Source organism: Prionailurus viverrinus, chromosome E2 (genome assembly GCF_022837055.1).
Source record: "Prionailurus viverrinus isolate Anna chromosome E2, UM_Priviv_1.0, whole genome shotgun sequence".
Classification (NCBI taxonomy): Eukaryota; Metazoa; Chordata; class Mammalia; order Carnivora; family Felidae; genus Prionailurus; species Prionailurus viverrinus.
The window spans coordinates 19,099,831-19,116,676 of NC_062575.1; the positions used below are offsets into that span (position 1 = coordinate 19,099,831).

Genomic DNA, 16,846 nt, shown 5'->3' on the forward strand with positions numbered 1-16,846 from the left:
TGGCCCATGGGGCACCAGCTTGCAGCTCTGACCTGGAGTTGTTATATGGAGACTATCTGGGCCCTTTCTTCTAGAATGGAACTTTAATTGTCTAGCTTGGCATGGTTATAATTTCTGTAGACAGTCTCCCAAACAACAACGTGGACCCCTCTCATATCTCAATTTTAGACTAACTTAATTATCCTATCCCACCTAAATTTCACCATGGTTACAAGTGCAGATTTTGAGGGTTTCCCCCTTAATTATGACCTAATTGGTTTCTTCCAAATTTTTGTCTCTTAAGACCACGTTGCTCTCACTGCCACCCCTGCCCAAAGAGACTCCCTTCAGCACATTCCAGATTTGTTAGATGATGCATCAGCCTGATTCTACACCCTAAGTTCCAAGAAGAGGAGCAAGCTGAACTCCAAAGTCTTGTCAGTTAGAATGAGACATGGTTTTATAACTTCGGCCCGTCTCTGACAATTTCCTGCCTACAGACATGCATTGTGAAAAAGCCTGGGCTTCTAGGATAGGGGCTTGAAGGAATTCTGATCCTGAGTACTCTGGGTAAAAGTACACTTGAACAAAAGCAGCTACAGATGCTATGAATGCACTTCTAAGAAGTGAGGTCTCTTCTCCAATCAAAAGAGCAGTTCCTGATATGGGGATGGGCTTCCTAAGCACAAAAACAATGAGGAAAATCATAAAGGAAAAAGGATTTAGCAAATAAAAATCTTTTGCACATGAAAAATTATATATAGAGGTGTCCTTTGACTTGGTTATTTTTGGAATTCACCCTAAGGCCAACACGAGACCAATGCACAGGCACTCTCAGTTGCTTAGATAAGAGCACAAACTCACAAAACCTTCTAGAAGAAAATTGGGTAACACATGAAGAATCTTAAAACAGTTTATTTCTTTAGACACAAGTATTTCTCTTATATAATTCTACCCTAAAAAAAGATGCAGAAACTCTGAAACTATATATACAAAGACTCCCACAGCAATATTATTTATAATGATATTACAGAACACTTACTATATGCCAGACACAGAGAAGTACTATACATGTATTGATTCATTTACTCCTCACAACCATCTTTTCAGTAGGTACAATTGATATTTCCATTTTACAAATGAGAAGACCAAAGCAACAGTTAACTAACTACTCTAAGGTTAACAGCTAGAAAAACAGCTGGTAAAGCTGGAATCAATCCCAGTCTGGCATGGGAGCCTGTGAACTTAACCACTATACCACACTGCCAGAAACCTACTTATGTGTCCCTAAACCATGTTTTCTAAGAATATATCATGAAAGGGATTAAATATTAAATTTTTAAAAGTATTATACAAACCACACAGAGTATGATCTCAAAAGTACTTGTAAAAAATGAGATAAGCACGGGAAAAAAAAATACCACAGGTATTTCACACAAATAGCAGCAATAGTTCTCTGGGAGTTAAAATTATGGGTGATTTTTCTTTTCTTTTTTCTATTTTTTTGCATTTTAAAAGTGCTTGTAACATTACATATTACCTCTAAACAATAACAGTAAAAGAGACACTACTTTAAAAAATGTTTCTTTTGAAGAACATTCCACAAAACGAAAAAAAAATGATATACTAAATTTAAAATGCAGAATATAAAGTTATATGCAAAGTATGATACCAATTCTATAAAAAGAAAGAAATGAAGACATGATTTAACTATTAAAAGTGCTCATCTTTTGGTGGTAGATTATGGGTGATTTGTGGTCAAGTTAATTTTCTCCTTAATGAATACATTTTATTTTATTTTTTCTTTAATGTTTATTTATTTTGAGAGAGGGGGAGGGGCAGAGAGAGAGGGAGAAAGAATCCTAAGCGGGCTCCACTCTGTCAGTGCAAAGCCCAACGCAGGGCTCAATCTCATGAACCCATGAGATCATGACCTGAGCCGAAATCAAGAGCCAGATACTTAACCAAATGAGCCACCACCTAGGCACCCCCTAACATATTTTGTAATCAGAAAATTATTATTATTTTTTGAAACTGAGAGAGACTGAGAGCAGGGAAGGGGCAGAGAGAGGGCAGGAGGGAGAGAGGACCTGAAGCAGGCTCTCTCAGCAGACAGCCTGATGTGGGGCTCAAACCCAGGAACTGTGAGATCATGACCTAAGCCAAAGTCAGATGCTTAACTGACTGAGCCACCCAGGCACCCCAGAAAATTATTCTTTTTCTAGACAACTCAGTCTGGCCAGAGTTCCCCTGGCCAGACCCTACCAGACATACAATACAGCTGAGTACCCACTTTCCCTCTTCCTGGGGCTATATGTGGAGGGGTTCCCTTTAACATTTGTATTTAACAAATCCTTAAAGTCAGGAGGCCCAGTGTACAGTACAATCCTTTATTGCTAACTCCAAGGTACTCTCAGCCTATTTTTAACACTGTGGATAAACTACACACACTGCCAAAGCTTTTGCAAGCAGAGATACGGAAAGGACAGAGTATAATTAAGTGCTTCTGGCAGCACAGTGCTTAAGGAACACAGGGAATTCTGGGCCACTTCTCAGCTAAAACACTAGCTCTACAAGACTGTGTAAATTCACAGCAATCTTCTTTCTTTTCAGTGACTTTAGGCAGAATCACTCTTCACCACCTCGTAAGAGAAAAAGGAAAATAAAGAGGGATGAACTGGAATCTCTCAGGTTCTGTCCTCAGAAACCCAAATATGGGCTAGAAGCCACCTTCCTGTCACTGGCCACAAGCAGAGCTTGTTTACAAAGTCAGTGTAAAGAAATCTGAAACACCAATGGGAAAAAGCCATTTTGGTGTGGTGCCTGCTGCTTAGAATGGGCTGCAAAGAGGGGCACCTGGGTGGCTCAGTCGGTCAAGCATCTGACTTCAGCTCAGGTCGTGATCTCACAGTTTGTGGGTTTGAGCCCCGTGTCGGGCTCTGTGCTGACAGCTCAGAGCCTGGAGCCTGTTTAGGATTCTGTGTCTTCTCTCTCTGCCTCTCCCATGCTCATGTTCTGTCTCTCTCTCTCAAAAAATAAACATTTAAAAAATTAAAAAAAAAAACACAATGGGCTGCAAAGAGTGGAAGTGGCAGGGAGCAGGAGTCCTATGGGCCTGATGGGTAACACCTTGGGACCCCCTCACCCCCGACCCCCAACAATCTAGAGAAGCTCTTTTCTCAGCCTCTAAACTGGTTTGTTTTCTTTTTTGTTAACTGGATTAAGATAAAAATCTGGGAAGCAAAATTAAGTCCTCAGCACTGAGGTTTTTTTCTGGGTTAAGCCACAAGTAGTGCTATTGACTCCAATCAAAACATCTGATAAGACATGCACCAACCTGTCACATAGACTGGAGCACAGAACTCTGTAACAGTCAAGAGTTGAAGGAATGTGAGGCACCAAAAGCCACAAACAGACTCAAATTTCTCTCATCTCTATCCCTTACCCTTACTTATCTCTCAGGGTTAAATGGCTTTGGTGAAATTACTTCTTCAAAAGGTAAGATGCCTCTCTTCCTCCCATAAAGCAAAATATACTGTTCAAATATGAGGTACCATTAGCATTATTAAAGGAATCCACATCCTCAAACATACTTTGCCACTAAACCCCAGACTTACATATGCAAGCAGCAGCGAGGAGACGGCAGGCCAGGTACGGGGGATCACAGGTGGGGAACGAGGGCTGGATGATGTAGTTGGCGAAGGTGATGGCAATGATGGCCTGACTGGTGGGCTCAACAATTAGCAAGGAGGCCCAAAGGCGGATGAAGGCAATGAAGCCCCCGAAAGCTTCTAGAATATAAGCATAGCTGGCCCCAGACTTGGTGATGGTAGTCCCCAGCTCCGCATAGCAAAGGGCACCAACAACGGAGAAAAGCCCACCAATGGCCCATATGACTAGTGACAACCCATAGGAGGCAGTGTATACCAGCACGCCTTTGGGTGAGACAAAGATTCCTGAGCCAATCATGTTGCCCACCACCAGGCTGACCCCATTCAACAGAGAGATCTCCTTTTTTAGCTGCATAGTTTCCATGGTCCGTTGAGGTTGCATGCTGACATCTTTCTCTCTGGGCTGGCTGGCCTCAGGAATGAGATGGTAGGTTGGCGTGGGGCTCTCCAGCTCCCTGGCTTCCATGGCAAATGTCTCCTTCACACTTATGTTTCCTGTGGCCTGGCAAAGAATATAAGTGTATTAGTCTAGGGCAGGAGCTGGTGAGTCTCTGGTTTAGAGAACTGCAAAGCCAACCTCTTTTGTAGGAATGGCATGCCTTGCACATAGATCTAAATACAATGACCTTGTATCAGTTCCCACCACAGGACACAGAGAAATAAATGGAGGTAGGCAGAAATCTAGTGCTCCCAAGAAAGATGACAATGACAGGGTTCAGGCGATGGCAACTTCCAACAAGAGGTACCTGGCTTGACACCCAGCCATTAGGTTGGCATTAGGCCTAGCCATAGCACGGATTCTCCCTAAGGTATAGGTTTTAGTCTGGTTAGTTTATGAGACCAGTGCTCTAACCCCTGAGCTACAGAGTCTACTTTGGTCAGTTTAAAACCTGCAAACCAGGGGTGCCTGGGTGGCTCAGTCAGTAAAGCATCTAGCAATTGATTTCGGCTCAGGTCATGATCCACGGTTCATCAGTTCAAGCACCAATTGGGCTCTGGGGCTCTGTGCTGACAGTGCAGAGCCTGCCTCGGATTCTCTCTTTCTTTCTCTCTCAAAATAAATAAATAAACTTAAAAACAACAACAACAACAACAAGCTGCAAACCTGACCTGCAGAGACCAAACTCCCAGCACCAGGTACATAGCCCTAGCCAGCCTGATAGGTCCCTCACTGCCCAAACCCACTCACCTCCATCCAAACATAAACAGGAACTCCTGCAGTATCTAGCCACATGCAGAGAAGTCTGTAGCTACTCTCAGGCCAGCAAAAAATACGAAAGAATATGAGCAGGTGGTGAGAAGGACTAGGAAGATGCTAAGACCAGGGCCATTACAAAGACTAGACCAAGGAGAGGATCTTCATGAAAATACACACCTGTGTGTTGCTAAATCCACCACTTCCACCTTACTTCCCTCATTGCTGCTTTCCCCGTTCAACACATCTCTTTTTCTAAAGTGCCCAGAAAAAGAGACAACAAGACCAGATGGAGAAAGAACACACAGAGGGCACCCTAACCTGGGGCTCAACTGCTATCTGTTTATTTGTTTTCCTTCTCAGCATGTGCCTCTCACTACCATCTGGGTTGCAAAGAGATTCTCCCAGAATAGGACCCAGGAATTCTGACACTCAATCGGAGCTACATGACTTTTCTTATCCACAGACCTGGCATCGGAAGGCATCCTATATGGAGATGGCACACACACTACTACTTTTGGTTTAGAGTTGGGCCAGTCCAGAAACCTCAGGAAAATTAGACTCCACAGCAATCTTCATATAAAGAACCCAGAATCTGTCAGAGGAAAACAAGAACCTTCCTATGCCCCAGGAATCAGGAATTCAGATCACCTATTTACTCCCCCATCATGTTCTGGATAAAGGAATCCTGTAAGCCGTTTGATTCCCACCCAGGAGTCAGTCTTTTAAGGTCACAGAGATAATTTCCAGGGATAAGAATGAGATCAGTACATCATCTTCCCAGAAGCCTCTCATCTACTTAACAAAGATGGAGATGCCAGAACCTTACCTCATGGAGCTCAGAGTAAGGGAACCACAGCCACTCAAGAGTAAGTAGTTCTCAGGGAAAACTCCAGTCTCCACAGCTCCATCCAAAACTCCTGCCTTACCTGTTCCGGTCCCCTTCCAGAGTCTGGATTGGAGGCGAAGTGAAAAAACTCCTCTGGGCACTGATAAGCCTTCTCTCACTCCCAGAGTGGAGCCAGCCTACCTCCGCTTAGATGAGAACTGGCTTTAAGGCAGCACCACTCTTCCTTTCACTCCTGGCACCAAGCCATGCAGGTTTCCCTCTGCAGGCACAGACACGTGGGAACATACTTGTTTTCACGTGTCTGTCAGCTGAGCCAAAGCAACCATGAAAACAAACTTGAAAATAGCAGAGGAGCTTATATTCTCCCATGAGTCAGGTGCAGAGAGATCTAGATTGCCTTTTCCCACCCAATTCAACCCAGGGCAAGCAGAGAAACCTGGTCCCTGGTCCCAGTGCCCATTCCAGCCTCTCCCCTATTCCATCAAACCCTAGCTAGCTGGCGGGAGGAGGCTGGGGCTCCCACACATTCTTGTTTGGACTTCTGACACCAGATGTATGGTTTTCCACACAACAAGCAATTTTGCAACACTTAACTTACTCCTGACACTATCCACCTGGAGATCTCACAGGTTAAGAGCTCGGTCCCACAAAACTTTCCCCTCTTCCGATGCCAAATGCAGGTTCAGGTTGTTACCAGGGCTTCCAATATGCCTGGCTATAAATTGAAGGGTCCCACTGCCCCCTCCTTGGGTTCAATTAATTTGTTCGAGTGGCTCACAGAAAAACAGTTTACTTACTAGATTACCAGTTTATTAAAAAAAGATATAATTCAGGGGGGGGCACCTGAGTGGCTCAGTCAGGTCATGATCTCACAGCTTGTGAGTTCCAGCCCCAGGTAGGGCTCTGTGCTGTCAGCTCAGAGCCTGAAGCCTGCTTCAGATTCTGTGTCTCCCTCTCCCTCTGCCCCCTTCCCATCATGCTCTGTCTCTCTCTCTCCCTCAAAAACAATAAACATTAAAAAAAATAAGAAATAAAAAAATAAAAAGGATATAACTCAGGAAGAGCCAGATGGAAAAGATGCTTAGGGCAAGGTATATGGAAAGGGGTGTGGACTTTCCATGCTCTCTCTGAGCAAGCCGCTACTCACCCAGCACCTCCACCTGTTCACCAACCTGGGAGCTCTCCAAACTCTCTCCTTATGGGATTTTTAAGGAGGCTTCATTACAAAGGCATGATTGATGAAAATCATTGGCCATTAGAGATTGACTCAATCTCCAGCCCCTCTCCCCTCCCCAGAGGTCAGACTGAACCTAAATTACCAATCTCCTAATCACAGGTCTGGTTCCCCTAGCAACCAACCTCCATCCTTAGGAGATCAAGATGTTTTCCAAAAATCACTTCATTAACATAAACTCAGAGGTATGGTTGAAAGGGGATTGTTATATAAATAACAAAAGACATCCATTTCACCTTTATTGCCCTTGAACTATTTCAGGAATTGAGAACAAACACAAATATTACAACAAAAAGCCCCTATGGCTCTTATATAGGAAATTATAGGAGCTGTGTCTAGAAACAGTTGATGAAGACCAAATATATATTTAATCACAAATTAGATTTAAGATGTAGAAAGATAGGGAAAGCATCACTCCCACTCCAACGACAAGAAAAAGCCAAATAATCTACATAACTGATATGATTTGGAGTGTTGGGGTTTGGAGATGACGGCTAAGAAAGAATTCTTGGTATGTCTTCAGTACAAAAAAGGTAGTTTCATTAAAGCACAGGGACAGGACCTGTGGACAGAAAGAGCTGCACTGGGGTTGTGCGGAGGAACCAATCTTATACTTGGGAGTTGGGGAAGGTAAAAGGTACCTGGAGGTTTCCAAACAGACTTTCATATGCTAAAGACACACAGGATCCTAGGGGCCTAGGTATTGTCAAGCTAAGGTTGTTTTTCCCTCTAGCAAAGTATAAACATTAAGATAGTTGGGAGTTCCTGAAAGAATATCATACTCTGCCTATCTCAAATATCAGTCAATGGGCAGTGGGTTATATATTTAATTTTATCTACAGTTCCTCAGCTTTGTTTCTTACATCAAAAGCTGTGACTTTTCTTGAAGCCATCAGAGAGCTAAGGTTACAGGGCAACCAAGTGGACTGAAATTTAAGGAAAAAAGGCACCTCCACGGAGAGATGTAAGGTCTGGCTGGTCTGTGGCAGAGGGAGAATGGTGGGACCAATATACAGGCAGGTAAGTAGAATTCAGGTATAATTTTTAATGAATTACTAAAGGTCTAGCATGGGTTAGGGGCACATGGGTGGCTCAGTCCGTTAAGTGTCTGACTCAGTATTTTGGCTCAGGTCATGATCTCACAGTTTGGGAGTTCAAGCCCCACCTGCACTGACAGTACTGAGCCTGCCTGGAATTCTCTCTCTCCCTCTCTTTCTCTGTCCCTCCCTGCTTGCTCTCTCTCTCTGTGTCTCAAAACAAATAAATAAAACTTAAAAAAAAAAAAAAACAATAATAAAGGTCTAGTGTGGGTTAGCAAGAACATAGACACTTAGACGTTTTTTCTCCACAGATCTCTGTGGATTGGATGCTCATAAAAAATACTAGGCAGGAGGCCAGAGAGAGCCTCTCCGTAGTGCTAGTCTGGAGAAGGAAAGCAATCACTATTCCAGGAAAAATACAAAGGTCCACCAGGTGCCCTCTCTAGAATAAAATTTTTTTTTTTTTAACGTTTATTTATTTTTGAGACAGAGAGAGACAGAGCATGAACGGAGGAGGGTCAGAGAGAGGGAGACACAGAATCTGAAACAGGCTCCAGGCTCTGAGCTATCAGCACAGAGCCCGACGCGGGGCTTGAACTCACAGACAGAGATCATGCCCTGAGCCGAAGTCGGGCGCCCAACCGACTGAGCCACCCAGGCACCCCTAGAATAAAAATCTTAACACTGCTGGGGAAAGAGTGGCAAAACTCTGCCACTCCCAAGGCAGCTAGGGCAGGGTGAAAGAAAAATAAAACAACCCTTTATTCCTGGGGGAAGGCAGGACATTCTGATCCAGACCATTAATGATAGCCTACCTCTGGGCCAAGAGCAGGATCACCAAAAAGATCCACACCCCTCCCTTTTCTCCCCCCACTCAGATCCAGAAAAACAGGGCCTGCCTAAGACTGAGGCTGAACCAAGACAACAGAGAATCCCTGCTCCCCACCACCAGCAACAACAACAACAAAAGCAACCAGCAACAACAACAACAAAAAGACCTAAAGCTGAGGGCAAAGCATAAACATTGAAGAAAAACCCTCCCTCCAGCAAACCAATGCTAAGCGCAAGGAAACACCAGAGGAATTTGAAGCCATGTGTGCACCTAAGATAACCACAAGAACAACAAAACCCAAACCCAACTCAGGATTGATGGAGGGAAGGGGGTAGGAGATGGGCTAGACGGATGATGGGTATTAGGAGTGCACGCGTTATGATGAGCACTGGGTGTTGTATGAAAGTGATGAATCACCGAATTCTGCTCCTGAAAATAACTAACTGACTAACTAACTAACTATGATTGGGGCCCCTGGATGGCTCAGTCTTTTAAGCATCTAAGGCTCTGGTCATATCTCACAGTCAAGAGATTGAGGCCCTCCTCGGGCTCCACGCGGGGCATGGGGCCTGCTTAAGATTCTCTCTCTCCCTTGGGGTGCCTAGGCGCGCAGTCCGTTAAACATCCGACTCTTGATCTTGGCTAGGGTCATGATCTAACAGTTTGTGAGTTCGAGCCCCACATCGGTCTCTGTCCCTCCCCTGCTTATGAGTGCTTGTGAGTGTACTCTCTTTCTCTGTCAAAAAAATAAAAAATAAACTTAAAATAAAAGATACTCTCTCCCTCTGCCCCTCCCCTGCTCGTGTGCGCGCATACTCTCCCTCTCTCTCAAAACATAAAAATATAAAATACAAAATAACTATGATTAATACATTAAATGCTCTAATGGAAAAGTTGGGCAGCATACATAAACAGGTGAAATTTCAGCAGAGAGATGAAAACCACAAAAGTCAAAACGGGAAAAAAAGTAAAAACCTAGAACAGTATCAAATGGTCTATGGTAAATATAAAAAAAAATACTTTTTGAAAAAAAAACTCTTTTGGGGGGCCATTTAATTGCTGTAGAATATAGCTGACTGCCTCAAGTAAAAATTCACTAGCAGTGAATTGTGGATTTATAGCATATATGAAAGTGAAATGTATGACAATGACAGCACAAAGACAACAAAGAATTGGAAATTATACTGTTGTAAGGTTCTCGTATGTGAAATAATGTAACATTACTTAAAAAAAACTAAACTAAAGGGGCACCTAGGTGGCTCAGTTGGGTAAGCATCCGACTCTTGATTTCAGCTCAGGTCATAATGTCACAGTTTGTGAGTTTGAGGTCTGTTTTGGGCTCTGGTTTGACAGCACCAGAACCTGCTTGGGATTCTCTCTCTCCTCTCTCTCTACTTCTCCCCCACATGCATTCTCTCCTTCAAAATAGGTAAATATTAAAAACAAAACTAAACTAAAAAGATTAAAAGAAGGGGTGTAAATAACAAGCCAACAGTGGAAATAAAACATAAAAAATACACAAACCAAAAGTAAGTGAACTAGGTCAGAGAAAAATAAATGTCATATCACACTTACCTAAAAAACAAAACAAACAACAACAAAGAAAGGGACTCATAACTACAGAAATCAAACTGGTGGTTGCCAGAGGGGAGGGAAGTGAGGGGATAAGCAAAACAAGTGAAGGGGATTAAGATGCACCAACTTCCAGGGGTGCTTGGGTGGCTCAGTCAGTTAAGCACCCAACTCTTGATTTCAGCTTAGGTCATCATTTCACAAGATCTGCACTGACAGTGTGGGGCCTGGTTGGGATTGTCTCTCTCCCCACTTCCCCCCCCCCTCAAAATAAATAAATAAACTTAAAAATAATAAAATAAATAAGACGCAGATGAAAAATACAGCATAGAGAATATAGTTAATATTGTAGTAATGGTGTATGGTGACAAATGGTAACCACACTTATCGTGGTGAGCATGCATTGAACTGTGGAATCACCATGTTGTGCAACTAACATAATGTTGTATGTCAACTATACTTAAATAATAGACATTTTTTAAGAAAGCAGAAAAAAAGACATATGGAACTAATAGAAGCAGAAGACAAGTAGCAAGAAGGAAGATTTTAATCCAACCATCTCAATAATAACATGAAATATAAATGATCTAAACATACCAACTAAAAAACAGATACTGACAAATAAAAATGCAAAACCCAACATGTAGTCTACAAGAAACCTGCTTTAAATATAAAGACATAAGTAAACTATAGGTAAAACGACAGGAAAAAAATAAACCATGCAAACACTAATCAAAAGAAAGATGGAGTAGCTATAGTACCATTATATAAAATAAACTTCAGATAAGAAATACTGCTAGGGATAAAGAAGTCAATTAATCAAGAAGACAATTCTAAATATATATTTCCTCCAACAACAAAGTTTCAAAATACATAAAGTGATATATATCTAAAAAGAGAAATACACAAATCTACAATTATAGTTGGAGACTTCAAAGCACCTCTCTCAGTTGTCACTAGAATAGACATAAAATTAGCAAGATCGAGGGGTACCTGGTTGGCTCAGTCAGTAGAGCATTTGACTTTTAATCTCAGGGTCATGAGTTCAAGTCCCACACTGCATGTGGAGCCTACTTTAAAAAAATCAGCAAGATCTAGAAGACCTGAAAACGGAATGTGCCAACAACATAGCTCTTGTCTAAGTAATTATGTGACTTCTGAGAAAAACAAACAAAAACTGGCAACTGCAATAGGGTTTACCTCCATCCAGGAGACGGGGGGCAGGCTAGGGGTAGGAGGCAGCCTTCTAGCAGGAAAAACACTACTTTGGCTCCTCAAATTTCACAACAGAGTATCAACCCTACTATCTACTCTGTTGGTATCAGAGCACAGTTAGGAACCCTCCCTCAGGTGCTACCTGAGGCCTTTAAGACCAATTCCAACCTACTTATCAGGTCCTTATCACTACACCCCCCCCACACCCACCCCTACCTCCAACCCCCGCTGTCCCACCCAAGGTCCTATCACACTAAATTCCTTGCAGCTTCCAGAACCTGGAATAGTCCAGGGTTCCTAGAGCCCATCAGACAAACACACCTTTGTTCGTACTGAGCCTCTGCTTCTAACACCCTACTTCTCTCACCTTTTCCCCAACATCCTGGCTGCCATCTTTCTCCACCCATCTCCTTGTGTCTGTAAGGTTTCTAATACATACTTCTGCCTTAGCAGCCACCTCATTCTGTTGCATTTACTTACCTTCAGTCTCTCCCAACTAGTTAGTAAGTTCCTTGTCTGTTTTAACAGCACCCAGTACAAGGCCCAGCACAGGCTTGGTACTCAATCTGTGATCACTCCATAAAAATATACCAAGAACAGGGGCACCTGTTAAGCATCTGACTCTTGATTTCAGCTCAGGTCATGGTCTCGTGGTTTGTGAGTTTGAGCCCCACAATGGGCTTTGCACTGACAGCCAGGAGCCTGCTTGGGATTCTCTATCTCCTTCTCTCTCTCTACCCCTCCCCCGCTCACTCTCTATCTCTCTCCCCCCACAAAAAATACAAATAAATAAATACCAAGGACAAAAAATAGCTAAAAGAGAAAATACACAACAAACCCTACTAAAAGTCTAACACCTTGGGCCACCTACTCACCTGCTTGCCAGAACAACAAACAAACAAGGCTTAACTAAATGAAGTGATCATTCAGAGAATTCAGTCTGAGATGGTTTTTATCATTTTGTCAAAGTACTTGTTCTTTAGATGATGAAAGAGGAAAAAAAGGATAAAAAGCAACTATGACTACAATAATGGTTTTGAATTCAAGTACATTTAATTAGTTGCCACAGTATCTACATACATTCTCAAAAAGGCAATCCTTATCTGTGAGATGCATTGTTTGTCCTATCCCCACAGAAATGGGATGAAAATCAAGGAGCTCATAACTAAGCCACTATCTCCAGCTAAGTAGCCTGGTATCTGGGGGGAAGAGTGTAGAACAAAATCTTACCAGATCACCCTCTCTGAACTGGCTATCCTTCTGTCTTCAGTTTTTATCCAATTGATAAGAAAAATCGGTATGTGAAGATCACAAACAGTATCGGATTCTCAGTCTCTCTCACACAGTCTCTAAAGTCACTACCTAAGACAATTTCCATTAAATCATTCAGTGTACCCTATAAGTTCCTGTTTTGAAAAACTAGTCTTAAACCCTGCCTGTAAGGGCACAATGCAGTTTTCTAGCAGGTTTTCATACTATTTTACAGCTCCTCTAAGCAGATAATAAAGGAATTCATCAGACTACTGAAACTGCTTCATGAAAACTTAACCATGAAACTATCACATGCAATTTCAGGGGGAAAAAAGAATCTTTCAGCGTTCAATTACAAGGAAAACTTTACAAGCTGGATTTAAAATCTCTTTTACAATGGGTAACTATGAGGGAAAATGCTGTTGAGAAAAATATCAAAATCTTTTTTTTTTTTTTTTAATTTTGTTAACGTTTATTTACTATTGAGAGACAGACACAGAGCGTGAGCAGGGGAGGGCTAGAGAGAGGGCAGACACAGAATCCCAAGCAGGTTCCAGGCTCTGAGCTGTCAGCACAGAGCCCGACACAGGGCTCAAACTCACGAACTGTGAGATCATGACCTGAGCCGAAGCCGGTCGCCCAACCAACGGAGCCACCCAGGCACCCCTCAAAATCTTAACTGTGGTAAAAATATAGAGGACTCTCTTTTCTATACACCTCTGAGCTTTATATATTTTCCACAATTAGTATACATTAATTTTCTTAATGTTTAACTGTATCTATATAATATACACACACATACTTACACTCCTATAAAACAAAAAAGTGATGTGACTCTATATTTATCTTTTTACCTAAGAAAATAGGAAACTCAAGATCCAACTCAGTTCCCAATCACAGTGAACAGATAACCTTACTTTCAACAGTACATGGTATCTATTCTTTTCCATGACTTTGGTTTTCAATTTCTTTTTAACAACCTCATTGCAAGTATCTTTCATTATGAACCACCACAATTACTCTTTAGAAAGAGATATAATTTAATATATATACAATTTATATAATACAGAGTTATATAATTTTTAATTATATATGAGCCATTCTCATCACTAGTATCCTGTTCATAGTGTGCAAAAATAACTGAAATTCTTTACAAATCACAAAGATCCAAGAAAGTTAACAGAGGACAGAGCAACAACATTCACCTGTGAGGAAATGAACAAACATCACACTTCCACAAGCTGCCTCATTATGAAGGGTCAGGTATTGAGAAGAAAATTAAGCCTCCACATCAAGGCCTAATTCCACCTGTCTGTCTTGGCCACTTAACCCCTGCAACAAAGAGTAAGAGGCAGCTTATCAAAAAACGAGCCTAATAAGCAGCTGGATATCTCCCTATGTAAAATGTATGTTTTATATGCCTGGCAGGGACAGCATTCTCAACTGAGAAGTTCCATCACACTCACAGTGGAGTGTAACTGAAGCCAACAGCCCACACATGTGTCAGAGAAGTAGCTCGGTCATCTCAAATCATGCATATCTAGACTGCTGCTGCTCCCGGAGTCCCAGGTCCTGTGAGCACTGTTTGCGTCACTTTTGTAGAAACGTATCCACATCCTGGAGGCTACAGCAGGAAGCGCACAAGACAGAGGTCAGGAAATTTCCTGTACCAAGAAGTGCCAAGGAGATAAGTCACATAACTGGTATTTACTTCTGGTCTGCAATAAAAATATGTCCGCAGCCAGAGAGAGAAGAAGAAAGACAGGGAAAAACCGGGTTTGTGGTTTTCCACATACTTGTCAGGAGAGGGAAATCAAATATAAGAACTCAAATGACAGTCTGAGACCAAAGTTGGGAAGCAAAAGCCGTGAGCGCACAACGGCACCTTAGCAAAGTAGGCAGCCTGGGCAGCTTCCTCCTAAGGGCTTCACAGCAAACAGAGACGAAAATGAGCTCAGGAAGCACTCAGACTTTCAAAAGTCTGCTGCCCCCAGATCTTCAAATCAGGGAGCAGCTCTCAGAGAAGCACCAGATGGCTGAGCACTCTGCTAACACGATGCTAGATTCGCTGGCAGTGCTTTTTTTCCCCCATCAAGGGCAGAGACTGAATTCTTTTGAACTGTGTCACCAAGCCCACAGCCCAGTGCACACAAGAGGTACTCAAAACCGTCTGTTAAATATTGATTCCTATTTATACCGACCATTACACAACGTGGTACCCACACTGTTTGCCTAGCGCTTAGTGAAGAATTCTCAGAATGTTTTACAAATATCTCTTTCCATTTACAACGTGAGACGATCAAACAAGATGACAGGACATGAGACGGGAGGAGGAGCCTTCATGGCAGCAGCACGCGGTTCCCTAGCCCTGCAAGCACCCCCCCCCCCCCCAAGACAATCTCGCAGCATCCCAAGCTCTGATCCTGCAGGACATCCTCAGAGTCTTGCACGCCGTCTTTCTCGCTTGCAGAGTTTCTCACAGCACAGGCTCGCTTTCTTCCCGTCACGCTCACCCTGGAGCACCTCTCAGTCTCTTACACAGCGTCACGCTCAGGGCCTCTGTCGCCAGAGTCTCCCTCTCAGTCTCTCGCACACTCCTGGAACCACCCTCACACGCTCAGAGAATCACCCCCAGGCTCTGGGTGTCACACACACAGCCTCCCGCTAGTCTGGGGGTGAGGGGGGGTGTGCCTCACGCACACGAGTCTCCTTCACACCAAAGTCTCTCCCGTACTGTCAGCATCATCTCACACACTCTCGGCGTCATCTTCTCACTCAGGGTCTTTCTTGCACACTCACAGTCACCCTCAGACTCAGGGGGGTCGCTCACACACACATACTCACACAGACACAGTCTGATACGCTCAGTCTTACACTCAGGGTTCCCCACACTCCTGGAGCCACCCTCACGCTCGCGGTCCCTCTTACACGCACAGCGTCACCCTCTGGCACGCTCTCACCGCGGCGTCTCTCACGTGCCACCCGCCCGCCTACCCCGCGCCGGGGTTGGCGGGCCCGAATTCCGCATGCGGCGACTGCGGCGGCGCGGAGAGTTCGGCCTCCAAGACGCGGCCCCCGGCCCCGGCCCCGGCCCCGCTTCCCCCGCGCGCCCGCCCGCGGCCCGTTACCTCGCGGTAGCCAAGCGCCAACAGGATGCTCAGTAGCTCGACCGCCACGGCCGCCCGGGCCGCTGAGGCCCCGCCCCCGCCACGTCACGCGCCGCCGGATCGCGACAGCGCGCGCCGCGTCGGGACAGTACGCCTAGTTCCGTGCTGAGTCCGCAGGCTGCGGCGCCTCTGGGCTTAGGGGGCATCGCGGCGGCCTCAGGGATCAGAAGGCCCTGCTCGGTGTGCCGTCCCGACGTCTGCGTGCACTTGGCTGCCTGTCCCCAGGCGGGCCGTGACCTGGGCCCAACCACCCTCGCTCTAAATGGCCCCCGCAGCCCGTTCCTTTATGGCTGTTGGCCATACAGCTTACACAAGTTGCGCTAGATAGCCTCCATACCCTGTTCTCAGCCAACCCCTCCGCTACGCACCCTAGGAAGACACAGACCCGAGACGTTTTCTCCCAAACTCCTAGCTCAGCCCAGCTCCCGTCCATCGAAGCCTCAGCAGACACATGGACACTAACTGGCTTCTGTAACCAACCCCCCGCCTCCCTAGGGCTCAGGCTGGGGGACATTTTTTGATCCTTATCTTGTCTGACCCTACTGACACTCTCTTGGGGGAGCTGCACCCTCCTATCCTCTTCCTCTACCTCGGCTGCTGCTTCACCATCTCCTTCTAGGGGTCCTTCCCTTCTGATAGCTCTGGGGATCTTATAGGGTCTCTCTGACCTCTTGGACAGCTGAGCCTTCCCCCTTAGCTTCCTGTCCACAACCTCAAGCCATAGCTCTCTCCTGGGCCATGGAGTCATTTCCCACAGACACGTGTTTACACCTGCACATCCTATAGTTTGAGACTGACCATACCCAATCTCCTGCTCTGCATCACCCAATGACGCAGCCA

The 16,846-nt window shown here is 44.4% G+C and overlaps 1 protein-coding gene across 9 annotated transcripts in view; it reads right to left on the reverse strand.

Annotated features, from left to right (window-relative positions):
• Positions 1–16,090, reverse strand: part of SLC7A6 (solute carrier family 7 member 6) — a 36,082-nt gene extending 19,992 nt beyond the window's left edge. The window contains exons 1-2 of one of the 9 annotated variants that reach the window (XM_047834913.1): positions 15,968–16,090; positions 3,597–4,152 (exon numbers count right to left, since the gene is read on the reverse strand). In XM_047834913.1, coding sequence (XP_047690869.1) covers positions 3,597–4,116 — 520 coding nt within the window. In that variant the 5' untranslated portion in view covers positions 4,117–4,152; positions 15,968–16,090. The other 8 variants (XM_047834915.1, XM_047834918.1, XM_047834917.1 and 5 more) reach the window with 8 other exon arrangements.
• Between the last annotated feature and the right edge of the window lie 756 nt (positions 16,091–16,846).